Here is a 27,508-nt window from a genome sequence, read left to right as displayed (position 1 = left end):
GAGAGAAATGGAGAACAGGGGAGAGAAAAGACTTTGCCTTCCATCACAGTGGGTCCACTGTGATGGATGTTTGTGTGAATTTAATTGTGTGTATGTCTGTAGGAAATTGTCTTTGTTTGTATGGCTGTGGAAACGGAATTTCGTTTGGGCCTCACTGGGGCTCAAATGACAATAAATATTGTATTGTTGCATTGGAAACTAGTGAAGCTTGTGGAGCTGCCGGTCACTCAGACGCCGCCAGGTGGCAGTGCGGAGCGGTGACGTCAGCGCCCGCCCGCCCAGGATGGTGATGGTGGTGGGGGGGAGGAGGGGCTTCTCCCGGAAGCGGAAGTTGGGGCGGCTGGGGGCGGCCATTAGCGGAAGCGGCTGTTGGCGGCGGGCGGCATGGAGGCGATGATCACGATGAACAAGGCCAAGGCCAAGGGGAAGAGGCGGCGGGAGGCGGACGCCGAGCCCGAGGCCCCGCAGCCTGAGCCTGAGCCGCAGCCGGCGGCCCCGGAGCCCCAGTTCCCGCCCAACTTCAACGTGTCCGAGATCAAGAACAAGCAGCGGCGACAACTGATGTATCAGAGGTGGAGGCGGCTCCAGCGCAAGGTCAGGGGGCACTGGGGTCACGGGGCACTGGGGTCAGGGGTCACGGGGCACTGGGGTCAGGGGGCACTGGGGTCAGGGGGGCACTGGGGTCACGGGGGCACTGGGGTCAGGGGGCACTGGGGTCTGGGGTCACGGGGCACTGGGGTCAGGGGGTACTGGGGTCAGGGGGCACTGGGGTCAGGGGGCACTGGGGTCAGGGGGCACTGGGATCAGGGGTACTGGCATCAGAGGGCACTGGGATCTGGCACTGGGGTTAGGGGTCAATTATCAATAGGATCTGGGGTCAGAGGGATCAGGGTTCAAAGGGCTCTGGGGTCAATGGGATCAGTCAAAGCTCAAAGGGCTCTGGGGTCAGTGGGATCAGCGTCAAAGGGCTCGGGTCAATGGGATCAGAGGTCAGTGGGTTCAGGAATCAAAGGGTTTTGCAGTCATCACATCAGGAGTCAAGAGTTCAATGTATTAGGGGACTGGCTGAGGGAGGAGTCTGTGGTCAATGGGATCAGGGGTCAGAGTTTACTGCGTTGGGTCAGGATGGGGGGGGGGGGAGTTCAGGGACCACTAGGGTCCGGGATCAGAATGAACGGAGTGTTGTGGATCAATACGATCAATGGTTAGGACAAGGGAGGTGGGATCTGGAGTGGGGAGCATTGAGATTAGTGTAGGAAGGAACTGCAGATGCTAGTTTACACTGAAGATCGACACAAAATGGCATGAAGAAGGGTCTTGACCTGAAACGTCACCCACTCCTTTTCTCCAGAGATGTTTCCAGTTCCCTCTGAGTTACTCCAGCATTTTTGCGAATATCAACATTGAGATTAGAGTCAGTTTCTGATCTTGTGGAGAGAAATTGCGGAGACACAAGACACTGCCAATGCTAGAATCTTGAGCAACGAAACAGACTGCTGGAGGAGTCATAGTTTGTGGAGAGATATTTACATAGTTTGAGTCTGGAACATTCCTCAGACTGAAACTGGAGGTCCGTGCAGAGGTAATAGATGATAGACAATAGGTGCAGGAGGAGGCCATTTGGTCCTTCGAGCCAGCACCGCCATTCAATGTGATCATGGCTGATCATCCCCAATCAGTACCCCGTTCCTGCCTTCTCCCCATATCCCCTGACTCCACTATCTTTAAGAGCCCTGTCCAGCTCTCTCTTGAAAGCATCCAGAGAACCGGCCTCCACCGCCCTCTGAGGCAGAGAATTCCACAGACTCACCACTCTCTGTGAGAAAAAGTGTCCGTTCTAAATGGCTTACTCCTTGTTCTTAAACTGTGGCCCCTGGTTCTGGACTCCCCCAACATCGGGAATATGTTTCCTGCCTCTAGCGTGTCCAAGCCCTTAACAATCTTATATGTTTCAATGAGATATCCTCTCATCCTAAATTCTAGAGTGTACAAGCCCAGCTGCTCCATTCTCTCAGCATATGACAGTCCCGCCATCCCGGGAATTAACCTTGTAAACCTACGCTGCACTCCCTCAATAGCAAGAATGTCCTTCCTCAAATTAGGGGACCAAAACTGCACACAATACTCCAGGTGTGGTCTCACTAGGGCTCTGTCAACTCTAATTAGCTGTGTGATGTTCAGGAAGGCTGGAGGGTAGCTGGTGTTGTGCCATTTTTTAAGGAAAAGCAGGAAGTACAAGGTCGGGAACTACAGGCTGGTGAGTCTGAAATCAGCAGTGGGAAAGCTACTGAAGGGGGGGGGGGGGGGGTCTGAGAGACGGGATCTAGCAGCAGATGGTTGACAAGAACTAGTTAGAGATAGTCAGCACAGCTTTGTGTGGGATATCACGTCTCCCAAATCTTTTGGAGTAACCAAAGTCTGAAGAAGGGCCTCGACCCGAAACGTCACCCATCCATGTTCTCCAGAGATGCTACAGGACCCGCGGAGTTACTCCAGCACTTTGGGCTCTTTTGTCGAGTAACCAAGGGATTGATAGGAGAGAGTGTGCACCTGGTAGCAGAAGGGAAAGGGGGTTAAAGGGGGGGGGGGGGGGGGGGGGGGGAACATTGGTTCATTTCTCCAGGGAACAAATGGAGTGAAATCTAATTTGTGGCACATTAGATTTAGTTTGGAATCGCAATGGTTGTCTTTGGGATGGGGGGGGGGGGGAGAAGTTGGGCTCAGATCCCAGTTGGCAGGTGGGATGGGTGACGCTCTGGGCTCCGAGGAGGGTTCCCTGGTGGTGCAGGGAAAGTGAGGAGAGTGGTGGAGGATGGCGAGCTGCTGGAGGGAGAAGGGAGGGCGGGGAAAGGCCAGCAGTGTTGGAGCGGGAAGCACAGGAGGGGAAATGTGGAGAGGAGGGGTGCAGTACATGTAGGGGGAGAGCAGTGCATATAGAAGATGGGGGTTGGGGCAAGGGCAGTGTCTGTAGAGGGAGGAAAGGAGTGTCGTGGGAAGGAGAGGGAAGAGGAGTGGATGTAGAGGAGGGGAGTGACTATAGAGTGAATGGAGACGAGGGGAGTATGTAGAGGGATGGGAGGCAAGGGAAGGGGTGTGCAGAGGGGGAGATGAGGGGAGTGTGTAGTGGAAGGGGAGGCGAGGAAAGTGACATCAGAGGAAGAGATGCCAGAAGAGGGAGGCGATGGGGGTATGTGGAGGGAGGGGGAGGCAAGGGGAGTGTTTGGAGGGTGAGGCGAGGGGAGAATGTAGAGGGAGGGGTAAGGGGAGTGACTATAGAGTGAGTGGAGGCAAGGTGGGTATGTAGAGTGAAGGGAGGCGAGGGGCGTGTTGCAGAGGGAGGTGACACCAAGAGCCTGCCTGTGGGTGAGGGCGTAAGGTGGGAAGCATCAGCCGCAAGGGGTGACGGGGAGACTGGGTGCGTGTGTGTTCATGTGGGAGTGAGGGTGCTGCCAGCGAGTGAGAGGCGAGGGGGGACAGATTGCAGGGAGCATGAGTGGGGAGTGGTTGCTGCAGGAGTGGGGGCAGTAACGAGCAGACCACAGGTAAGGGCCCTGGTGCAGAGTCCCTCTCCGGGCTGATGTGTTGATGGCTTTGAATAGTTCAGCTCGTGATTCCCTGCACTCCCGCCAATTTTATTGACGTGCTGAGTCCTCCCATCTGCTTGTCATTTGCCAGCCTGGATTTTAGTGTCAGTTATAATCTATAATTTTACATTAGCAAGGCAGCTGTTTGGATAAAGTCACAATTAAGCAGCTACATCTGACTTTGATTCCTCTGTTTTTATCTGATAGTGGCAGCTGTTGCTATTGACATGAATTGTGAAATCCAAGACCAGCCGAGATCTGCCGTTAGCTCACGTGCTGTGGTGCAGTGTGTGTTATCACTTGCTTCGGCGGTGTAATAGCCCTGTCCCACGGTACGAGTTCATTCCAAGAGCTCTCCCGAGTTTGCCCTGATTCAAACTCGGAGAATTACAGTAATGGCCGCTCGTCGGTACTCGGGGCTCTCGTGGACATTTTTCAACGTTGACAAATCTTCACGAGTCTTCCCGAGCTTACCTGCCGTTAGCGAGTCTTCCCGAGTACCTGTCGTTAGCGTTACGACCCACTAAGAGACGTCCCCGAGCTCCGACGTACCCGCTGCGTTCATTCTCCATGCTTACCATGAGTTTGATTTTTTTTAAACTAAGGAGAGCTCTTGGAATTAACTTGTTCCATGGGACAGGACCATAAGGCAGCTCAGGATTTATCATCCAACTAGCGTGCTATTGCACGTAACCTGAGTTAACCTGAGTTGGTCTAGAACTACTATCACATCCAGAACGATGGTGTCGATGCTGTGGAACAGAGGGGCGACATGGTGGCGCAGCGGGTAGAGCGGCTGCCTCACAGCGCTAGTGACCTGGGTTTTCACCAGGTGCTCCGGTTTCCTCTTGCACTCCAAAGGCGTACAGGTTTGTAGGTTAATTGGTTTCAGTAAAGATTGTAAATTGTCCCTAGTGAGTAGGACAGTTCTAGTGTCTGACGATCGCTGGTCGGCACAGACTTGGTGGGCCGAAGGGCCTGTTTCAATGCTGTATCTCTACACTTAACTAAAAATATCAATTTCCTGTTTTTATCAGTCTCTGTAAACAAAGTTCTCCTGGTTTCCTCACAATGTGTGTTTGAAACCAGCCTGTTATTTAAGGCCATTGGAGTTGGACTCTCACCACATGATTTCCAAAGGTCTCGCAGGGTGACTCTGCAGCCTTCTGGGTCGTAAAGAGGCCTTGCCATTCTTGAAAAGTCAGCGTACTTGCTTCTGTGAATGTTTCTTCCAACGGCATCAGTGTGTTTGCATACTATTTATATAATCTGACAGTGTAATTATACTCCGGGGCAAAGTTCAGGAGAACCGGTTTTAGCGCAGTGCTTGTGAGGCTCTGGAATGCATTTCTGCAACTCACGACTGTGCTTAATAAGTTGTGTTGAGCCTTCCAGACTGGGTTGAATAGGTATTAAAGAAGGGTAAACGGTTTTGGAAATGGATCTGTATGCATGTAAATAGATTTAATTATTGAAATCATATTCTATGTCGCTCTTCCAGGGAGATGCTAACTGCATTTCGTTGTCTCTGTACTGTACACTGACAATGACAATTAAAGTTGAATCTGAATCTGCAGAAGAAATTAAGATTAATGCCCAAACAAAATTAGGCGGCACTGTGGCTCAGCGGTAGAGCTCTTGACTACGGGTGCTGTCTGCGGAATTTGTACGTTCCCTCCGTGACCTGGGATTTCTCTGAGATCTTCGGTTTCCTCCCACACTCCAAAGATGTACAGGGGTGGGAGATTGCAACCTTCACGTGGGTCCGCCCTGTTTCAACGACTGCAATCAACCTGGCGTGCACGATCGAATAAGATCAAATAGAACAAGTTGTCCTACAACGTTAGGCTGTGCACGCCGTACGCAAGAAGAAGAAGATGTACATGTTTGTAGGTTAATTGGCTTGGTGTAAATGTACAATTGTCCCTAGTGTGTGTAGGATAGTGTTGGTGTGCGGGGATCACTGGTCGGTGTGGACACAGTGGGCTGTAGGGTCTGTTTCCGCGCTGTATCTCTAAACTAAACTAAATTAAACAAAAGATAGGTGAACTGTTACAGTGAACAAGAGGCGCAAGGAACTGCAGATGCTAGTTTACAAATAAAAAATTACAACGTGCTGGAGTAACTCAGTGGGTCAGGGAGCATCTCTGGAGAACTCGGAGCCAATTTCCTTGCCGTGAACCCTGCATTTTGGAGTGTGGAAGGATTGCTGTCATTTTAAGCATTTAGTGTTGTTACTTTTACGGGGTGGTTCTGGTTATTTTCAACATGCTATGTTAGTAAAACAGCCTGTGTCGTGTCTTTTGGAACAGATATAAGATTACTTCGAAAGCAATTAAGGTTTTCTGTGTGTCAGGATAGTGGGAAGTACAATGTGACATTCCTGTCAATGCAAAGTATTGATTTCTCTAACTTCAAATAACCCTTGTATCTCCTCTCTCTACGCCCCCCTCCCCTCTCGACATCGTACTCGTTTCACCGAAGATGGACACAAAATGCTGAAGTAACTATGCGGTTCAGGCAGCATCTTTGGATAGAAGGAATGGGTGACGTTTCAGGTCGAGCCGCTTCTTCAGACTGAGCACAGTCTGCTCAGAATTGCTGCCTCACAGCGCCAGAGACCCAGGTTCGATCTTGACCACGGGTGCTGTCTGTATGGAGTTTATACATTCTCCCTGTGACCTGTGTGGGTTCTCTCCAGCTCTGGTTTCCTCCCACACTCCAAGGACGAACAGATTTGTAGGCTAATTGGCTTGATAAAATTGTACAGTAAATTGTCCTTAGTGTGTGTGTGTGTGTGAGCGAGAGTTAGTGAGCGGGGATCGCCGGTCCGCATGGACTCGGTGGGCCGAAGGGTCTGTTTCCGTGCTGTATCTCTAAACTAAAAAAAGCAGGTAGATGTGCTGGCCACTATTTATCCTTCAACCATTGTCGGTGTATTATCTCATCATTATTCCACGGCCATTTGTGGAATCAAACAAGCTGGCTGCTGCAATTCCTGTTCTGTGACCATGGCATTTAGCCTCTTCGCATAAGCTTCAAAGTGGAGCGGTGCTGGAGGACACCAACAACTTTGCTTGACTAGGCCGACCCTGCAATGGCCTTCATGGCCAGCTCAAGAACTACATTTATAACAATTTTCAAACTTGAATCTTGAAAACATCGTGTGTACTGTCTCGGTGTACACTTGGGGCGGCACGATAGAGTTGCTGCCTTACAGCGCTTGCTGCACCGGTGACCCGGGTTCAATCCCGACAGGTGCTATTTGTACGGTCTCCCCATGACCTCGTGGGTTTTCTCCGACTCTCCAAAGATGTACAGGTTTGTAGGTTAATTGGCTTGGTAAATGTTTAAAAAAATAGTCCCTAGTGTGCGTAAGATAATGTTAATATGCTGGGATCACTGGTCGGCGTGGACCCGGTGGGCCGAAGGGCCTGTTTCCGTGCTGTAACTCTGAACATAAACATAAACTTGTACTTAACTAAGATTGTGCTTCTGTGATTGTACTTACTTTTATTGAACTGTTTGCAAATAAAGACTTTCACTCTACCTCGATACATGTACCATAAAGTACCATTGAGTTGAACGTACCGTTGAAAGATGCTTCATTGCTTCTCATGCCTTTTGGGACATAGGCCAGTTCATTGGCCATATTTAAGAGGGAGTTAGATGTGGCCCTTGTGGCTAAGGGGATCAGAGGGTATGGAGAGAAGGCAGGTACGGGATACAGAGTTGGATGATCAGCCATGATCATATTGAATGGCGGTGCAGGCTCGAAGGGCCGAATGGCCTACTCCTGCACCTAATTTCTATGTTTCTATGTTAAAGGATTGATAAAGGTTCATTAAGGTTTAACGTTAATGCAACTCTTTTGGGTTAAAGACATGCTTGCTGACTTGTGCAACCCCATAGATAGACGCAAGATGCTGGAGTAACTCAGCGGGTCAGACAGCATCTCTGGAGAAAAGGAATAGGTGACATTTCGGGTCGATCCCCATAGTTAACCCAAGCTTACATTCAGCATTGTTCCTACTCAACCATTGTAGTACTGGCTTTGCGGTTGATGTTCTCCATGGGCCAGCAAGAGTGCTGACTCTAACTACAGTCCTATCAAGCTGCCTCCAACAATGCCTGTGAGAGATAACTGACTGATGGGGCTCTAGTCGGGCTGGTGACTGGGTGTTGTGGCTCACAGGCGGGTTTTGGCTGGGGAGTGGATGTTGTGCGTCTTCTAACATTGCTTTTGTTTTATCTTTTCAGGAACAACTGGCGTCCAAAAAGAAGCGGCAGAAGGAGAGAGTGGCGCTTGGAGACAAGGTGACTGTCCCAATGGGTGTTTGGAATGCGCGGTGATGCTGGGAGTTTGGGTGCATGAACGGGCCAGGGAGCCTGGAGATTCACGTCCCAGTTAAGCGGGCAGTTGATTAATACGGGTGCACTAATTCATTGCCACAGAAGGCTGTGGAGGGATATTCTTAAGGCAGAGATATATAGATTGTTGATTAGTACGGGTGTCAGGGGTTATGGGGAGAAAGCGGGAGAATGGGGTTAGGAGGGAGAGATAGATCCGCCATGTTTAAGAAAGAACTGCAGATGCTGGAGAAATCGAAGGTAGGCGAAAATGCTGGAGGAACTCAGCGGGTGAGACAGCATCTATGGAGAGAAGGAATAGGCGACGTATCGGGTCTGAAGAAGGGGCTCGACCCGGAACATCGCCTATTCCTTCTCTCCATAGATGCTGCCTCACCCGCTGAGTTTCTCCAGCATTTTTGTCCACGATAGATCCGCCATGATTGAATGGCGGAAGAGACTTGATGGCCCGAATGGCCTAATTCTGCTCCTAGCACACGAATTTATAAATTAATTGTGATGTTCAAATCCACAAAAGTTTTTGATGGATTGTCCCAAGCCTGTCCAGCCTCTCCCTGTAGCTAATGGCCGTTATTCCAGTGCAATATCATCTTCATCAGAGCACAAATCATTACGTGATTCAGGCATGCTGCGTTGTTTTTTTTTAAAAGGTGCAGGATTGAATTAGAAGCATCAAAGTAGAAGTGTAACAACAATTGGTACATTGACAAGACTATTCATTGCCTAAATGATAACAGAATGCCTAAAATGCTGATTGAAGAACTTAATTACTAATTAAATAAAGTGCAATAAGATGGGCATGTTACGGCAGGTAAACATAGAATCTCGGTGCAGGCGTAGCCCATTCGGCCCTTTGAGCCAGCACCGCCATTCAATACGATCATGGCTGATCATCCATAATCAGTATCCTGTTTCTGCTTTCCCCCAAAATTACCCTTGATTCCGTTTGCCCTAAGAGCTAAATTCCACATCTAATTCTCTCTTGAATACATCCCGTGAATTGGCCTCCGCTGCCTTCTGCGGCAGAGAATTCCACAGATTCACAACTCTCTCTGGGTGAAAAAAATTGTCCTCGTCGCAGTCCTAAATGGCCTACCCCTTATTCTTGAAGTGTGACTCCTGGTTCTGGACTCCCACAACATGGGGAACATTTCTCCTGCATCTGGCCTGTCCAGTCCTGTAAGAATTTTACATGTAGCGTTGCTGCTGTTACGTGTGGTCTTGGTGCTCCATGGCTGGTACAAGTGCAGTGTTTGTAGCTTAAGGAGCTCAGAGTTGATGAAGCAGAGGCTGATATATTGTCAGTACTTGGACACCTACCCAGGACGCAGTCACGCCCCTTTGGTTCTGCACAACTGGGCAGTCCTGCACCCTAGGAGGGTGTGACATCGTGTGAGGCAGGTACAGTGGTTCTGGAAGGTAGCATTCAGGCCTCGCTCTTGTCCAGCAGATCCTTTGTGGACAAGAGACTGCAAACTGACATGTAGGCGGCACAGTTATGCAGCGGGTAGAGAACCGCTGCCTCACAGCACCAGAGACTTGGATCCGATACTGACCCCGGATGCCGTCTGTGTGGAGTTTGCACGTTCTTCCTGTGATCACGTGGGTTTCCTCCGGATGCTCCGGTTTCCTCCCACATCCCAATGACGTGCGGGTTTGTAGATGAATTGGCTTTTGTAAATTGCCCCTCGGGTATAGCGGGACAACCCGTGTGAGCGGGCGATTAATGGATGGCGTGGACAGACGCGGTGGGCCGAAAGGCCTGTTTCCATGCTATATCTCTAAACCAAACTGCCTGCAGTGAGCAAGCTTGGGCCAGGGTATAACATTTCAGATGAGTAGGCAGGAAGGAAAAGGTTGGGTTGCTTGCAGAATAGGATGAGATCAGTACAGCAATGGTAAGTTATCTTGGTTTGGGCGGAGGTGCGAAATAGCAAAGGAAAGCAGCACATGTGGGAGTGGTGTGTGTGTGGCCCCTGACAGCAGCTCCAAGAGAGGGTAAGGCAAGAAATAATAGATGTTGGGGCACTCATGACAACATTACAGAATTTGACATTTATTTTAGTTTGCGTAAGAAACATGAGTCCACAATTTGAATTTAGACGATAGACAATAGGTGCAGGAGTAGGCCATTCGGCTCTTCAAGCCAAAACCGCCATTCAGATTCAGATTCAATTCAATTCAATATGATCATGGCTGATCATCCACAATCAGTACCCCGTTCCTGCCTTCTCACCTATCCCCTGACTCCGCTATCTTTAAGAACGCCATCTAACTCTCTTGAAAGCTTCCAGAGAATTGGCCTCCACTGTCTTCTGAGGCAGAGAATGCCACACTCACCACTCTCTGTGTGAAAACGTTTTTCCTCATCTCTGTTCTAAATAGCCTCACCCTTATTCTTAAACGGTGGCCATGTTGGGGTTCAGGGCTCCCCCAACATCGGGAAACACGAGAAAGAACAATTATGAAGGTCTGAAAGTAGAATTGTACACAGTGGTCTGGAAAAACGGACTAGACTGGCATAGATGGGGCATCTTGATCAGCATGGGCAGGTTGGGTCGAAGGGTCTGTTTCCGTGCTGTATCACTTTGTGCTTCTAAAATCTACGAAAGGTCAAGGCAGTATTTGAAAAGTGGACAATATTTCAAGAAAGTATTTTGCAATTCTTGACAAGGTTATGCTTCATTGAGAAATAAAGACTCCAGGAGGCTGAGAAGTAAATGGTGTCAGGTTTGAAGAAAAGACCAACAGCGTTCATGGTGAGCCAGGTGGCTGTGAACATTTTCGAGAGGTGGACAAAAGTTAAAGGATAAAATAGGTTAAGAGTTAATTTGCAAGAAATGTAAAAACAGATAGCAAAAGTTATGGACTCAGAAACAGGCCCTTCGGCCCACCAAATCCATGTTGACCATCAGTTACCTATAATTCACTCATCCCCTTTGCCCAGTTTAGAATAGAATAGAATAGTTTTGTTTATTGTCACGTGTACCGAGGTACAGTGTTGCGTGCTTTTGTTGCGTGCTATCCAGTCAGCGGAAAGACAATACATGATTACCATCGATCCATTCACAGTGTATAGATACATGATAAGGGAATCTGTACGAGTAGAGGATTTAAATTGTGGAGCGATTGTAATAGATGATTGTAGTAGATCTGCTTCTGTGGCGCCTGGGTTTAGAGGACCAAATGAGGGCAGATGGGACTAGTGTAGATGGGGCATCTTGGTCATAACTCATAAAGAATAGGAGTAGAATTAGGCCATTCGGCCCATCAATGCTACTCCATCATTCAATCGTGGCTGATCTATCTCTCCCTCCTAACCCCATTCTCCTGCCTTGTCCTCATAACCTCTGACCCAATCAAGAATCTATCTCTCTCTGCCTTAAAAATATCCACTGACTTGGTCTCCATAACTGTCAGTGGCAAAAAATCCAACACATTCACCACCCTCTGACTAAAGAAATTCCTCCTCATCTCCTTCCTTGTTAATGCTCGTGATAAAATTGTCACTCACATGCATGCAAGTGTCTAACGTGATTGTGAATTTTGGTTTAAGGCTCCGCCAAAAGCAGTCCCGAAGACGATCGAGAACCAGCGGGTTTACGATGAAACAGTGGTGGATCCAAACGACGAGGAGGTAATTATCCGAGCGTGGACAATGTTGTGTAAACGTATAAACGGCTGCCTCTGGCTGCTGGCCCCGGCTGCAATTTTACCATTATTGTTGAACGAAGGAACGAATGAATGAATGTGTCAATGAATGAAACAATGAACTAATGAATTATACTCTATTGTCACATGTGACAAGTCACAGTGAGATTCTTTGTTTTTCATACCCAAGGTATGCAAAGAGTCGCCATATAAAGGGCGCTGACAGTTACAAAGTATCCCGCGCCGGGTCATCCTTTGTTCTCCCCCCCCCTCTTCTTCAGTTCAGTTTAGTTTATTGTCACGTGTACCGAGGTACAGTGAAAAGCTTTTGTTGCGTGCTAACCGGTCAGCGGAATGATTACAATCGAGTAATTCACAGTGTACAGATACACGATAAGCGAATAACGATTAGTGCAAGGTAAAGCCAGTCAAGTCCGATCTAGGTTAGTCCGCAGGTCACCATACAGGTAGATAGATAGTAGTTCAGCACTGCTCTCTAGTCATCGCAGGATGATTCAGTTGCCTGATAACAGCTGGGAAGAAACTGTCCCTGAATCTGGAGGTGTGCGTTTTCACACTTCTGTACCTTTTGCATGATGGGAGAGGGGAGAAGAGGGATGGCCAGGGTGCGACTGGTCCTTGGTTGTGCTGCTGGCCTTGCCGAGGCAGCGTGAGGTGTAGATGGAGTTGATTGAAGGGAGGCTGGTTTGTGTGACGGTCTGGGCTGCGTCCACAATTTGCTGTAATTTTCAGTGCAGCACCCACGGCCTTTTCCTCTCGACTCACATTGAAAGGTTTGTAGTTATGCGCGGCAGAGAGTGGAGACCATCACCTTCCTTTGTCCGGGCTGGCAGCCACAGCCTCAGAATAAAAGGACGTTCCTTTAGAAAGATGAGGAGGAATTTCTTTAGTCAGTGGGTGGCGAATCTGTGGAATTCATGGAGACCAAATCAGTGGATATTTTTAAGGCAGGGATTGGCAGATTCTTGATTAGTGCGGGTGTCAGGGGTTATGGGGAGAAGGCAGGAGAATGGGGTTCGAAGGGAGAGATAGATCAACCATGATTGAATGGCGGAGTAGACTTGATGGGGCAAATTGTCTAATTCTGCTCCTAGAATTGATGAACTATGTTTTTGAAGGCATCAGTGCCTTAGCAAGGAAACCGGCTTTATCAAGAACCAGTACTGATTAAATGGCGGAGTTGATGGGCTGAATGGTCTGATTCTGCTCCGAGAACTTATGAAGAGATGAGGGCCCGCTAACTTCTCCTGTCAGCCACTTTTCTAATATAAAGGCATTTTAGATTCAAACCTGGTATTTTGAAGTGTGATGAATATGTTCTTCACCTTTGGGTGGGGGGGGGTTCTGGTTCAAAGTGTTCTGGTCAGGGACATGCTGTTATCAGGCAACTGAATCATCCCACCACAACCAGAGAGCAGTCCTGAACTACTATCTACCTCATTAGTGACTATCTAAGTCCGACCTCGGACTATCCTTGGTCGGACTTAGCTGGCTTTCCCTTGCACTAAACGTGACTGCTTTATCGTGTATCTATACACTGTAAATGGCACGATTCTAATCATGTATTGTCTTTCTGCTGACTGGTTAGCACGCAACAAAAGCTTTTCACTGCACTGGACTGAGGTAATAAGCAGAATGTGAATTGAAAATAAAATCAAATCCTCCGCAGGTGGCTTTCGATGAAGCGACTGATGAGTTTTCGTCCTACTTCAGTCGAGAGACGACCCCTATGATTCTCATCACCACGTCTGATAGACCTCGAGGGGTAAGTGAAAGAAACGAGCGCGTAACCGAACGGGCTTGGAATTGTAAAGGAAAAATATTGACCATCCTACATGATAATGTAATGTGATATGTCACAATATAGAGGTGTATAAAATCATGAGAGGAACAGATCAGGTAGACTCGTGCCCAGACTCGGTGAATCGATGACCAGAAGACGTACGTTTAAGGTGAAGGGGCAATGATTTAATAGGAATCTGAGGGGTAACTTTAACGCACAGAGTGTGGTGGGTGTAACGCACGAGCTGCCAGAGAAGGTAGTTGTGGCAGGTACTATCCCAATGTTTAAGAAACGGTTAGACAGGTACATGGATAGGACCGGTTTAGAGGGATATGGGTCAAACGCAGGCAGGTGGGACTAGTGTAGCTGGGACATGTTGGCCGGCGTGGGCACGTTGGGCCAAAGGGTCTAAGTGCTAACTCTCATCAGGCGTATGGCATCTTGGGTGACTGGGCTAAGTTCTTATAATAATTAGATATAATTAGATTAGATATAGATATAATTTATTGCCACACAATCAGGGTCGGTGGAAATTTGGGTTGTCAGCAGCAGTACAATTATAGAGAACACACAACCACAATAAAACTGTAACACAAACATCCACCACAGCATTCATCACTGTGGTGGAAGGCACAAAATTTGGCCAGTCTTCCTCAATTCCCCCCCCCCCCCCCCCCCCCCCTGTGACAGGACCAGAGTCCAGAGTTATCTTCCCTGTATGAGACTTTATTAAGATTATTCACGCATTTCTCATATTTTCTTATATATTAATATATCTCTCTATTTTCATATAATCGTGGCTTCACGCAAGAATACATCCAAAATAATTTTCTCTTTCCACCTCCCTCCACCCTTGTATCCTTCCCAAGAACTTGCCCTTTCAAAATAGTTTTCAATCCCGCTTTTAAGTTCCCACTTCTGTGACGTGGTGTCCTTTCCAATTGAGACTGAAGAAGGAACAGTGCCGTTGCCTCACCACTCTGCACACGCGTTCTATCCCCAGAGTAGTTAACAAAAAAACACATATACAGTGCTGGAGTAATTCAGCAGGTCAGGCAGCATCTCTGGAGAACATGGATAGGTGATGTTTTGGTTTGGGGCACTTTAGAGATATGTTAAACTGATTGGAGTAGGGGGGGTGAGAAAATTGGAAAAGAGTTGGGGGAGGTGGGAGGAAGCGTGGCATGTGATAGATTGATACAGGGCAGGGGGGGGGGGGGGGGGGGGGGTTGACTGATAGGTGAACAAAGCCTAGAGGTGAAAAGGAACAAAGGTGTAAAATTAGGAACCATTTTGTTCCAATTCATCCCTATCACCCATCTACCAATAAAAGCCCTCACCTGTATCCACCTATCACTTGCCAGACTTCGTCCAACCCTCATCTTTATATCTAGGTTTCTCTCCCCTACTACAATCAATTTGAAGAAGGACCCCGACCCGACCCATGTTCTCCAGAGATGCTGCCAGACCTGCCGAGTTACTCCACCACTTTGCTCTTTTGTAAACCGGCAGTTCCTTGTGTCCCCAGTATAGTTAAGGAGCAAAAGAATCAAAGGGTGGTAGAGAAGAAATAAATTGCAGAGTTAAATGGGAGTAACGGTGAAACGGGACTAACGCACTGTCAGGGTCTAGACACAAAATGCTGGAGTAACTCAGCGGGACAGGCAGCATCTCAGGAGAGAAAGAATGGGTGGCATTTCAGGGACGAAACCCTTCTGCGCTGCAGGGCTGGTGGTTGAGGCAGATACGATAGTGGCATTTAAGAGGTTTTTGCACACGCACACGGATATCGAGCGATGCAAATTATGTGGAGGTTGATCAAAGTCGGTCTTGGCATCATTTTCGGAACAGACATTGTGGGCCAAAGGGCCTGCTCCTGCACTGTACTGTTCTAAGGGTTTATTGGGTGATAACATTAGAACTAGCAGGAGTGAAGATGGCGGTTAATTTGCTTGCTAATCAAGCTTGGTGCCCATTCTATCGGGAGTGGGTGACAAAGTGGGATATTATTGAACTCGGGTGATCAATGGTTAATTAAATGAACCACCATCTCCACTCCTGGCTGTAATGTCATCGTCCCTATCCTATCCCCCGCTGTGCCTTGAGCAATGTTGAGATTGGGACAGAGCAGTGGCGCAGCGGTAGAATTACTGCCTTGCAGCGCCAGAGACCCGGGTTCGATCCTGACTACGGGTGCCTGTCTGTACAGAGCTTGTACGTTCTCCCTGTGGTCGTGTGGGTTTTCTCCAGAATCTCCGGATTCCTCCCGCACCCCAAAGACGTAGATTTATTGGCTTGGCACAATTGCAAATTACCGTAGTGTGTGCAAAAAGCATTAATGTGCGGGGATCGCTGGTCGGCGCGGACTCGGTCGGCCGAAGGGCCTGTTAAAGCGATGTATATCTAAACTAAACTAAATTGGGAAAAAAAAGTGTCCGGTGCTTCTTAAATATCTGTAAGAAGGAACTGCAGATGCTGGTTTAAAAATAAGATAGACACAAAAAGCTGGAGTAACTCAGCGGGACAGGCAACATCTCTGGAGAGAAGGAATGGGTGATGTTTCGGATCGAGACACTTCTTCAGACCCTTCTTCCGTCTGAAAAAGGATCTCGACCCTAAGCGTCACCCATTCCTTCTCTCCAGAGATGTTGCCTGTCCCGCTGAGTTACTCCAGCTTTTTGTGCCTATCTTCTTAAATATCTGGTGTGTTTGATTTTCAGAAAACAGTGAGGCTGTGTGAGCAGATGTCAAAGGTGATCCCAAATTCACACGTGTACTACCGCAGAGGCCTGGCTCTGAAGAAGATCATTCCACAGTGCATGGCCAGAGGTTTCACCGACCTGCTTGTCATCAATGAAAATCGGAAAGTACCAAGTATCCTTCACACGTCCGAATTTGCTGCAAGTTGCATTTAGTTTCCTCCGGGATTTCTCACGTTTTACATGTTACCATGCTGTACAACTCCATGACTTCCTTAAACTGACTATGATGTGCTTGGACCACGTCATTGCAGGAGAAAACTGTTGTCCTCGGCTGTAAAGTAGATGCAAAGAGGCAGAGGTTCTGCAGAGAAATCTATAAGACCCATAAAAACATAGAAAAGTAGGTGTACAATCAAATAAGATTAAATAGAATAAGTGGTCCTACAACTTTAGGCTGTGCACGCCATACGCAAGAAGGATTAGACGCAATAATTTTCAACACTAAGACTGTGTGCAACCATTTATGCTGGAAATCCTGTGAGTAGTTTAGTGATACAGCCTAGAAACAGGCTCTTCGGCCCACTGAGTCCGAGTCGACCAGTGATCTCCACACACAATACTATCCTACACACACTGGGACAATTTAAATTCAGATTCAGATTCAGATTCAATTTTAATTGTCATTGTCAGTGTACAGTACAGAGACAACGAAATGCATTTAGCATCTCCCTTGAAGAGCGACATAGCAAACGATTTGAATAAAAAAAATAATAAGTGTCCGGGGGGGGGGGGTGGTGATTGGCAGTCACCGAGGTACGTTGTTTAGTAGAGTGACAGCCGCCGGAAAGAAGCTGTTCCTCGACCTGCTGGTTCGGCAACGGAGAGACCTGTAGCGCCTCCCGGATGGTAGGAGGGTAAACAGTCCATGGTTGGGGTGAGAGCAGTCCTTGGCGACGCTGAGCGCCCTCCGCAGACAGCGCTTGCTTTGGACAGACTCAATGGAGGGGAGCGTGGAACCGGTGATGCGTTGGGCAATTTTCACCACTCTCTGCAATGCCTTCCGGTCGGAAACAGAGCAGTTGCCATACCATACTGTGATGCAGTTGGTAAGGATGCTCTCGATGGTGCAGCGGTAGAAGTTCACCAGGATCTGAGGAGACAGATGGACCTTCTTCAGTCTCCCCAGGAAGAAGAGACGCTGATGAGCCTTCTTGATCAGAGTAGAGGTATTGTGGGTCCAAGAGAGGTCATCGGAGATGTTGACTCCCAGGAACCTGAAGCTAGAAACACGTTCCACCTCCGTCCCATTAATGTGGATGGGGGGTGTGCGTGCCGCCTCTGGACTTCCTGAAGTCTACAATGAGCTCCTTGGTCTTCTTGGAGTTAAGGGTCAGGTTGTTGTCAGCGCACCATGCTGCTAAGTGCTGGACCTCCTCCCTGTAGGCCAGCTCATCGTTGTTGCTGATGAGGCCAATCACCGTTGTATCATCTGCATACTTGATGATGGTGTTAGTACCATGTACAGGTGTGCAGTCATAGGTGAAGAGGGAGTAGAGGAGGGGGCTCAGCACACAGCCCTGAGGAACGCCGGTGTTCAGGGTGAGGGTTGAAGAGGTGTGCTTGTCTAACCTCACAGACTGGGGTCTGTTGGTTAGAAAGTCCAGTATCCAGTTGCAGAGGGAGGGGTCGATGCCCAGGTTACCGAGTTTGGTGATCAGTTTTGATGGAATAATGGTGTTGAATGCTGAGCTGTAATCGATGAACAGCATTCTTACATAAGTGTCTCTGTTGTCAAGGTGGGAGAGGGCGGAGTGAAGTGCCGTTGAGATGGCATCCTCCGTACTCCTGTTCTTGCGGTAGGCAAACTGATAGGGATCCAGTGTGGGGGGTAGGCAGCTTTTGAGGTGTGCCAGGACCAGCCTCTCGAAGCACTTGGTGATGATGGGGGTAAGTGCAACTGGGCGGAAGTCGTTGAGGCTTGCCGCAGTGGAGTGTTTTGGCACTGGCACGATGGAGGTGGCTTTAAGGCAAGTGGGGACAACTGCTTGGGCAAGTGACAGGTTGAAGATGTCAGTCCAGACGTCTGTCAGCTGCGCAGCACAGGCCCTGAGCACGCGCCCGGGGATGCCGTCAGGGCCAGCAGCCTTACGTGCATTAGTCCTACTCAGTGCCACGTACACGTCGTAGGGGGTGAGTGTGAGGGGTTGGTGATCGGCAGGTAGCACAGCCTTGATGGCTGTCTCTAGATTGTCCCTGTCGAAGCGGCCATAGAAGTGATTCAGCTCCTCAAGGAAGGAGGCGTCGCTGGATGTGGGGGGGTGATGTTGGAGGGTCTGTAGTCCGTGATGGCCTGGATGCCTTGCCACATGCGTCGGGGGTCGGAGTTGTTGTTGAAGTGCTCCTCAATCCTGAGCTTATGGCAGTGCTTGGCCTTCCTGATGCCCCTCTTCAGGTTAGCCCTGGATGAACTGTAGGCTCGAGCATCGCCTGACCTGAAAGCGGTGTCCCGTGCTTTCAGCAGTAGCCTGACCTCGCTGTTCATCCATGGCTTCTGATTCGGGTATATGGTCACCTGTTTGAGGGAGGTGACACTATTGATGGTGGAGTTCATAAAGTCCAGAACAGAGGATGTATAGGAATCAATGTCCGTGTGAGAGTCAAGGGTGGCCTGGGCTGCAAACGCCTTCCAGTCAGTGTTTCCAAAACACTGCTGAAGTGTGAAGTCCGCTTCCTCTGACCAGACTTTAACTGTCCTTACAGTTGGTTTAACCCGTCTGATGAGTGGGGAGTACTTAGGGAGCAGGAACAATGAGACGTGATCAGACTGACCAAGGTGGGGGAGGGGGATGACTTTGTAAGCTTCAGCCATGTTGGTGTAGACTTTGTCCAGTGTCTTGTCTACTCTAGTGGGGAAGGATACATGTTGGTGGAATTTGGGGAGTACAGTCTTCAGGTTGGTGTGATTGAAGTCACCCGGAACAATGAAGGCTGCCTCGGGGTTGTGCGTCTGTTGTTTGCTAATGGCAGTATGCAGCTCTTTCATTGCAAGCTTGGCATTAGCATCAGGAGGGATATAGGCTGCAGTCACAACAGTGGAGGTGAACTCTCTGGGCAGATAGAACGGTCTGCATCTAACCAAGAGGAATTCAAGGTTAGCTGAGCAGTGACTCTCGATGATGGTGGAGTCCGTGCACCATGCTTTGTTTACATAAATACACAGACCCCCCCCTCTGGTCTTACCAGAGTCTGATGTCCTGTCTTTACCAAAGCCAATTAACCTACAAAACCTGGAGGCCTTTGGAGTGTGGGAGGAAGCCGGAGCACCCGGAGAAAACCAATGCTGTCACGGGGAGAGCGTACAAACTCCATAGAGACAGCACCCATAGTTAGGATCTGGCACTGTGAGGCAGCAACTCTACCGCTGCGCCACCGTGAGTAGTTCCAGTGCACAGAGCCCCCTCATAGAGTACAGCAGGCAGTGAAGAAAGCTAATGGAATGTTGGCCTTCAATACAAGAGGATTTCAGTATAGGAGGAAAGAGGTTCTTCTGCAGTTGTATAGGGCTCTGGTGAGACCACATCTGGAGTATTGGGTACAGTTTTGGTCTCCTAATTTGAGGAAGGACATCCTTGTGATTGAGGCAGTGAAGCGCAGGTTCACAAGATTGATCCCTGGGATGGCGGGACTGTCATATGAGGAAAGATTGAAAAGACTAGGCTTGTATTCACTAGAGTTTAGAAGGATGAGGGGGATCAATCAGACTGGACAAGCTAGATGCGGAAAAAATGTTCCCAATGTTGGGCGAGTCCAGAACCAGGGGCCACAGTCTTAGAATAAAGGGGAGGCCATTTAAGACTGAGGTGAGAAAAAACTTTTTCACCCAGAGTTGTGAATTTATGGAATTCCCTGTCACAGTGGAGGCCAAGTCACTGGATGGATTTACGAGAGAGTTAGATAGAGCTCTAGGGGCTGGTGGAATCAAGGGATATGGGGAGAAGGCAGGCACGGGTTATTGATAGGGGACGATCAGCCATGATCACAATGAATGGCGGTGCTGGCTCGAAGGGCCGAATGGCCTCCTCCTGCACCTATTTTCTATGCTTCTAAGTACCTGAGTTTTCAGAACTGCACCTTCATCTGCTTGAAAATGCTCAGCCTTCCCAACTAAGGAGGTTACACATGAATATAATTATTTTTCTCAACCGTATACCATCAGATGGATTAATAGTTAGCCATCTTCCCAATGGACCTACAGCGCATTTCAAGATGTCTAATGCCCGCCTGGCCAAAGAACTTAAGGTGAGAGACGGAATGAGATGAGATAATGAGCACTGTTAAACATCAGTGGAGCTGATTTTTACGTTGCAATATTTGCTAGGTATATTAGTGCCAAGAATTCTTAGTGAATTACATCATGTTTGCATTTATTTTTATTATGCATTATTATATTATGCCATCTCAACCAATATCGCACAGATCTTCTGTGGGAACTCACCAGGTCAGGCAGCATCTGTGGAGGGAAATGTCTGAAGAAGGGTCTCGACCCGAAACGTCACCCATTCCTTCTCTCCAGAGACGCTGCCTGTCCCGCTGAGTTACTCCAGCTTTTTGTGTCTAATCTTCGGGTTAAACTAGCATCTGCAGTTCCTTCGTACACGTTTTCATAAGTGATAGGAGCAGAATTAGCCCATTCGGCCCGTCAAGTTTACTCCGCCATTCGATCATGGCTGATCTATCTCTCCCTCCGAACCCCATTCTCCTGCCTTCTCCCCATAACCCCTGACACCCGTACTAATCACCCTTACTATCTCTGCTTTAAAAATATCCACTGATTTGCCCTCCGCGGCCTAGTGGCAATGCATCAGGACCCTTGAAGAAGGCTCTGTCCATCCCCTCCACAATGCTGCCTGTCCTGCTGAGTCCCTTCAGTGCTGACCTACCATCTACCTCAGTGGACACCCGCGGACTATCTTTAATCAGACTGCACTTTGCTTGCATTAAGCATTATTCCCATTATCCTGTATCTGCACTGTGGACGACATGATTGTAATCATGTACAGTTTTCCCGTTGAATGGATTGCGTGCCACAAAAAGCTTTTGACTACCTCGGTACACATGATAAACTAAACTAAAGTTTGCTCCAGTTTCCCGCACCTGCAGTCTTGTGTCTCCATCGTACAAAGGAGACCGTCCCTGTGGGGCATTGTACTGGTGTGGGAACTCACTGGGTCAGGCAGCATCAGTGGAGGGAAATGTCTGAAGAAAGGTCTTGACCCTTGTCTGGTGTGCTCTCACAGTAAACAAGATGACCCACGATCCCACAAGGTGGAGGCATGGCTGTGGATTATAGAATCGTACAGCACAGAAACGGGCCCTTCGGCCCAACACGTCCATGCTGACCAAGATGCCCCATTTGCCCACGTTTGGCCCATACGCCTCTAAACCTTTCCAATCCGCCTTACCTCTCTGAGCTGCTCCACCCATACGCTCCTGCCCGGTCCCTCAGGTCAGCTGGTCAGCTGCTCCTGGAGGTACTGAGGTCTAGTCGGAGGCTCAGAGGGGATAGAGCCTTCTCTGTTGCTGCTCCGGCACTCTGGAACACCCTGCCGTTGCACATCAGACAGGCCCCCTCTCTGTCCATCTTCAAATCCAGTGTTAAAACACATTTGTACTCCCTGGCTTTTGACCATGCCTGAGGCTTTGCTTCTGTTTGTGGTGTTTTTGATGTTTCTCTATTTTACATGTCTTTTCCTACTATTTCTTTTGATTGTTATTTTTGGTGTGTATTAACTTTTTTGTCAATGATTAGTGATGTACAGCACTTTGTTGCAGCTATGTTTGTTTTTAAAGTGCTCTATAAATAAAATTATTATTATATTATTATTATTATGTACCTGTTCAAATAAATGTCCTCTAAATGTTGTCAACGTACATGCCTCAACTGGCAGCTGGTTTCATATATTCACCACACACTGTGTGGAAATGTTGCCCTTTCAGGTTCCTATTAAAGCTTTCCCCTCTCACCTTACACCTATGTCCTCTGATTCTTAATTGCCCTTCTCTGGGGTAAAAAACTTCCCTCGTGTTTTTATACACCTCTATATGAAACATCCCTCATCCTCCTGTGCTGCAAGTAATAACATCGTAAGTTGTCCAACCTCTCATAGAAACATAGAAACATAGAAATTAGGTGCAGGAGTAGGCCATTCGGCCCTTCGAGCCTGCACCGCCATTCAATATGATCATGGCTGATCATCCAACTCAGTATCCTGTACCTGCCTTCTCTCCATACCCTCTGATCCCCTTGGCCACAAGGGCCACATCTAACTCCCTCTTAAATATAGCCAATGAACTGGCCTCAACTACCCTCTGTGGCAGAGAGTTCCAGAGATTCACCACTCTCTGTGTGAAAAAGTTCTCCTCATCTCGGTTTTAAAGGATTTCCCCCTTATCCTTAAGCTGTGACCCCTTGTCCTGGACTTCCCCAACATCGGGAACAATCTTCCTGCATCTAGCCTGTCCAACCCCTTAAGAATTTTGTAAGTTTCTATAAGATCCCCTCTCAATCTCCTAAATTCTAGAGAGCATAAACCAAGTCTATCCAGTCTTTCTTCATAAGACAGTCCTGACATCCCAGGAATCAGTCTGGTGAACCGTCTCTGCACTCCCTCTATGGCAATAATGTCCTTCCTCAGATTTGGAGACCAAAACTGTACGCAATACTCCAGGTGTGGTCTCACCAAGACCCCGTACAACTGCAGTAGAACCTCCCTGCTCCTATACTCAAATCCTTTTGCTATGAAAGCCAACATACCATTCGCTTTCTTTACTGCCTGCTGCACCTGCATGCCTACCTTCAATGACTGGTGTACCATGACACCCAGGTCTCGCTGCATCTCCCCCTTTCCCAATCGGCCACCCTCCCTATACCTCAGGCCGTCGAGTTCTGGCAACATCTTTGTAAATCCTCTATGCACTCTTTCCAGCTTATGTAGACACATTTCCCTTCAAGTTGCCATTGAATCTTTCCCCTGTTACTCCCTACTGGTTCTTCCTTACCCCTCTCACCTTAAACCTACACCCTGTGGTTCTTCATTCCACAACCCAGGGATTTTCCCTTTGTTATCAGGATCAAATATTTTAATTTAGGGATATTTATGGTATCAAGGTTCAGAAGAGCCGATTGCCTACGCTGTGATGGGAAGGGGTTGAGTATTTCCGGAGTGGATCATTTTTCTTGCCTTTAGTGAGAGATCATGGCTGAATGATTTTTTTTTATAGGGCTGCAGCTGTTACACATTTACAGCTATAATTAGATAACTCTCATGGTCTTTGTCACAGAGGAGAGGGAAGGAGCCGACAAAACATTCTCCGGAGGTGATCCTTAATAACTTCTCCACTCGGCTGGGCCACAGCATTGGCAGAATGTTTGCCTCACTGTTCCCCTACAATCCCCACTTCCTGGGGCGGCAGGTGGCGACTTTCCACAACCAGCGGGACTACATCTTCTTCCGATTCCACAGGTAGGCTTCACCACCACATGTAGAACTGCACGGTGAACCTCACCACCACGTGTTAAACTGCACGGTGAACCTCACCACCACGTGTTAAACTTCTTCCAGTTCGCGTTGGAGTTTTTACACAGTCAGTCTACGGGCACGGTGGCACAGGGGTAGAGCTGCTGCCTTACAGTGCCACAGACCCGGGTTCGATCCTGACAACGGGTCTAACTTACGGAGTTTGTACCTTCTCCCCGTGACCTGCATGGATTTTCTCCGAGATCTTCGGTTTCCTCCCACACTCCAAAGACGTGCAGGTTTAGAATATAGAATAGAATAGCCTTTTATTTGTCATTCAGACCGAAGTCTGAACGAAATTTAAGCAGTCATACATACAATAAAAAACAATGTAGGTTAATTGGCTTCTGTAAATTGTGCCTAGTGTGTAGGATAGTGCTAATGTGCGGGGGTCGCTGGTCGGCGTGGACACGGCGGGCCAGAGGGCCTGTTTCCGCTCTGTATCTCAAAAGTCTCGACCCAAACCATCATCAGTTCATATTCTCCATAGATGCTACCTGACCTCATGAGTTACTCCAGCACTTTGTGTCTTGGTAAAACCAGCATCTGCAGTTCCATGTTTCCACATGTTTCTACATTACACACATGTATGTCCACCTTTATATTTGTATCAGAATGGATATGCGGGGCTTTTAAGTATGTTAATGTGTTTAATCATGCATGAAATAAACATTGATAAACTAATATCTCAAACCTTGTTTACAGTCGTTTAGTTTAGAGATGGAGGGCAGAAACAAGCCCTCAGCCCACCGAGTGGGCACCGACCAGCGTTCCTGGTACACAAACACTATTCTACACACACTAGGGCCAATTTATAATTGTACCTAGCAAATTAGCCCACAAACCCGTACGTCTTTGGAGTGTGGGAGGAAACCGAAGCACCTGGAGAAAACCCACGCAGGTCACGGGGAGAACGTACAAACTCCGTACATTCAGCGCCCGTAGTCAGGACCGATCCCGGTTCTCTGGCGCAGTGAGGCGGTAACTCTACCGCTGCGCCACCGTGCTGCCCTGATCAGCAGGAGACTGATGGTGATTTTGTTTTTACAGGTATATATTTCGGAATGAAAAGAAAGTTGGTCTTCAGGAGCTTGGGCCTCGTTTCACTCTGAAACTTCGATCTTTGCAGAAAGGGACATTTGATTCAAAGTACGGAGAATATGAATGGGTCCACAAGGTCAGTATGCAGACACATCTGTTGCCTTGGCCTGCGTTTTTTTGAGGCATATTAAATATTAAGATTGTTTTATATTTATTGCAGCTTTCCATGTCATCCTTCCATTATTCTGTTCAGCCAAAATGTCAGTCAGGCGAGAGTTGTAGGGTCATGCAGCGCGGAAACTAGCCCTTCGGCCCAACTTGCCCACGCCGACCAAGATGTCCTATCTACACTAGATCCACCTGCACGCATTTGAGTTTAGTTCATTCAGCTTTGTTTAAGGTCACGTGTACCGGGGGCACAGTGAAAATACTTTTGTTGCGTGCTCACCAGTCAGCGGAAAGACAATACATGATTACAATCGAGCCATTTACAGTGTAGGATGATTCAGTTGCCCCATAACAGCAGGGAAAGAAACTGCCCCTGAATCTGGAGGTGTGCGTTTTCACACAAATCATGTGCATTTGGTCCATATATTCCTCAAAACCTTTGCTATCCATGTACCTGTCCAAATGTATTTTAAATGTTATAGTACCTGTATCAACGACCTCCTCTGGCAGCTCGTTCCATACACCCATCACCCTCTGTGTGAACAGGATATTTTAAAGTTTAGGAAATTAATGGTCAGGTTAATATTTAAAGTGGATTTATGAATTTACCCGTTATATTTTACTGAGAGGATATATAGGTTGACTTTTTGCCAGTTTAGTTTTCTACAACTGCATTGCAGTGTAGCTCATGCCAAACATGATTTGGCCATTCATATAACTGTTGGGATTCTTGATTTGCGTGCATCAACAGGTTCAGGAACAGCTACTTCCCCGCTGTTATCAGACTACTTCCATAATCTTCATACACTTAGTCAGCAGAGGTGTTGAGGGTTAAAGCTCCACCACATGGCTGTACCTCGTGCGGCACTGTGGCACAGCGATAGAGTCGCTGTGCTTGCAGTGCCAGGGACCTGGGTTCGATCCCGTCTACAGGTCCTGCCTGTACGAAGTTTGTACGTTCTCCCCATGACCGCGTGGGAACTTCGCTTTTCTCAACACTCCAAAGACGTACAGGTTTATAGGTTGCTTGGCTTGGTATAAATGTAATGGGTGTCATGGTACACCAGTCATTGAAAGTAGGCATGCAGGTGCAGCAGGCAGTGAAAAAAGCGAATGGTATGTTAGCTTTCATAGCAAAAGGATTTGAGTATAGGAGCAGGGAGGTTCTACTGCAGTTGTACAGGGTCTTGGTGAGACCACACCTGGAGTATTGCGTACAGTTTTGGTCTCCAAATCTGAGGAAGGACATTATTGCCATAGAGGGAGTGCAGAGAAGGTTCACCAGACTGATTCCTGGGATGTCAGGACTGTCTTATGAAGAAAGAGACTGGATAGACTTGGTTTATACTCTCTAGAATTTGGGAGATTGAGAGGGGATCTTATAGAAACTTACAAAATTCTTAAGGGGTTGGACAGGCTAGATGCAGGAAGATTACTCCCGATGTTGGGGAAGTCCAGGACAAGGGGTCACACCTTAAGGATCAGGGGGAAATCCTTTAAAACCGAGATGAGAAGAAACTTTTTTCACACAGAGAGTGGTGAATCTCTGGAACTCTCTGCCACAGAGAGTAGTCGTGGCCAGTTCGTTGGCTATATTTAAGAGGGAGTTAGATGTGGCCCTTGTGGCTAAGGGGATCAGGGGGTATGGAGAGAAGGCAGGTACGGGATACTGAGTTGGATGACCAGCCATGATCATATTGAATGGCGGTGCAGGCTCGAAGGGCCGAATGGCCTACTCCTGCACCTAATTTCTATGTTTCTATGTAAATTGTCCCTATAGTGGGCAGCATAGTGTTAATGTGCGGGGATCGCTGGTCGGTGCAGACTCGGTGGGCCGATGAGCCTGTTTCCTGCTCTGTATCTCTAAGCTAAACTAAATTAAACAATGGCTGATCACAAAATATGCTGCGATCTTTAGATGTGTGGCTGTTGCTGATTTGTGTTTTCTATTTCTCAGCGTCACGAGATGGACTCAAGCCGTAGGAAGTTCCATCTGTAGGGTGGAACACATTGGGACGGGACACTGCCGTGAGACAGCAACCGTTGTCACATCTTTGTGTATTGTTGCACAGCCTGAAGACCAACAAAACAGTCCTCACCGTCTCCGTACAGAGCCGGGGCTGAAAGAATGTGTCACGAATGTTAGATTGCTGAAATTATCTTCTCAAAACTGGATGTTTCTTTCTGGAGTGTACTCGCTGTCCGAAGGTAAAGGGTACTTGAGCAAGAAACAAAGTTCTGGAGGAACTCAGCATGTCAGGCAGCATCTGCGGAGGGAAATCTGTGGACGGGTGACGTTTTGGTCGGGACCCTTCTTCAGGCTGGCAAAGGGTCCCAATCTGAAGCGTCATCTGTCCAGCTCAGGTTAGTTTATTGTCACGTGTACCAAGTTACAGTGAGAAGCTTTTTGTTGCGTGCTAACCAGCCAGCAGAAAGACCATTCCCTCAATAGATGCTGCCTGACTCGCTGAGTTCCTCCAGCACTTTGTTTTTTACTCAAGATTCCAGCATCTGCAGTCTCTTGTGTCTCCCCATAAAGGATACCTTATAAATACTGTTTGTAAAAGGATTATAGTTTTGTCAATTAAATCATTCATTTAAATGTGCCCA

General features: G+C 48.0%; 1 protein-coding gene across 1 annotated transcript; it reads left to right on the top strand.

Moving 5' to 3' along the window:
- Window positions 1–369: 369 nt before the first annotated feature.
- rpf1 (ribosome production factor 1 homolog) lies at window positions 370–27,508 on the top strand. Its single transcript, XM_055641282.1, has 9 exons — window positions 370–594; window positions 7,845–7,901; window positions 11,512–11,592; window positions 13,297–13,392; window positions 16,131–16,284; window positions 20,329–20,411; window positions 23,454–23,635; window positions 24,740–24,866; window positions 26,856–27,508. Exons 1-9 carry the CDS (start codon window positions 385–387, stop codon window positions 26,895–26,897), a joined length of 1,032 nt encoding a protein of 343 aa, XP_055497257.1. The 5' UTR covers window positions 370–384; the 3' UTR covers window positions 26,898–27,508.

The sequence above is a fragment of the Leucoraja erinacea genome, chromosome 10 (genome assembly GCF_028641065.1).
Source record: "Leucoraja erinacea ecotype New England chromosome 10, Leri_hhj_1, whole genome shotgun sequence".
NCBI classification, from domain to species: Eukaryota; Metazoa; Chordata; class Chondrichthyes; order Rajiformes; family Rajidae; genus Leucoraja; species Leucoraja erinaceus.
The sequence above is the reverse complement of the archived record's forward strand: the minus strand, read 5'-3'. Positions and strand labels throughout refer to the sequence as shown.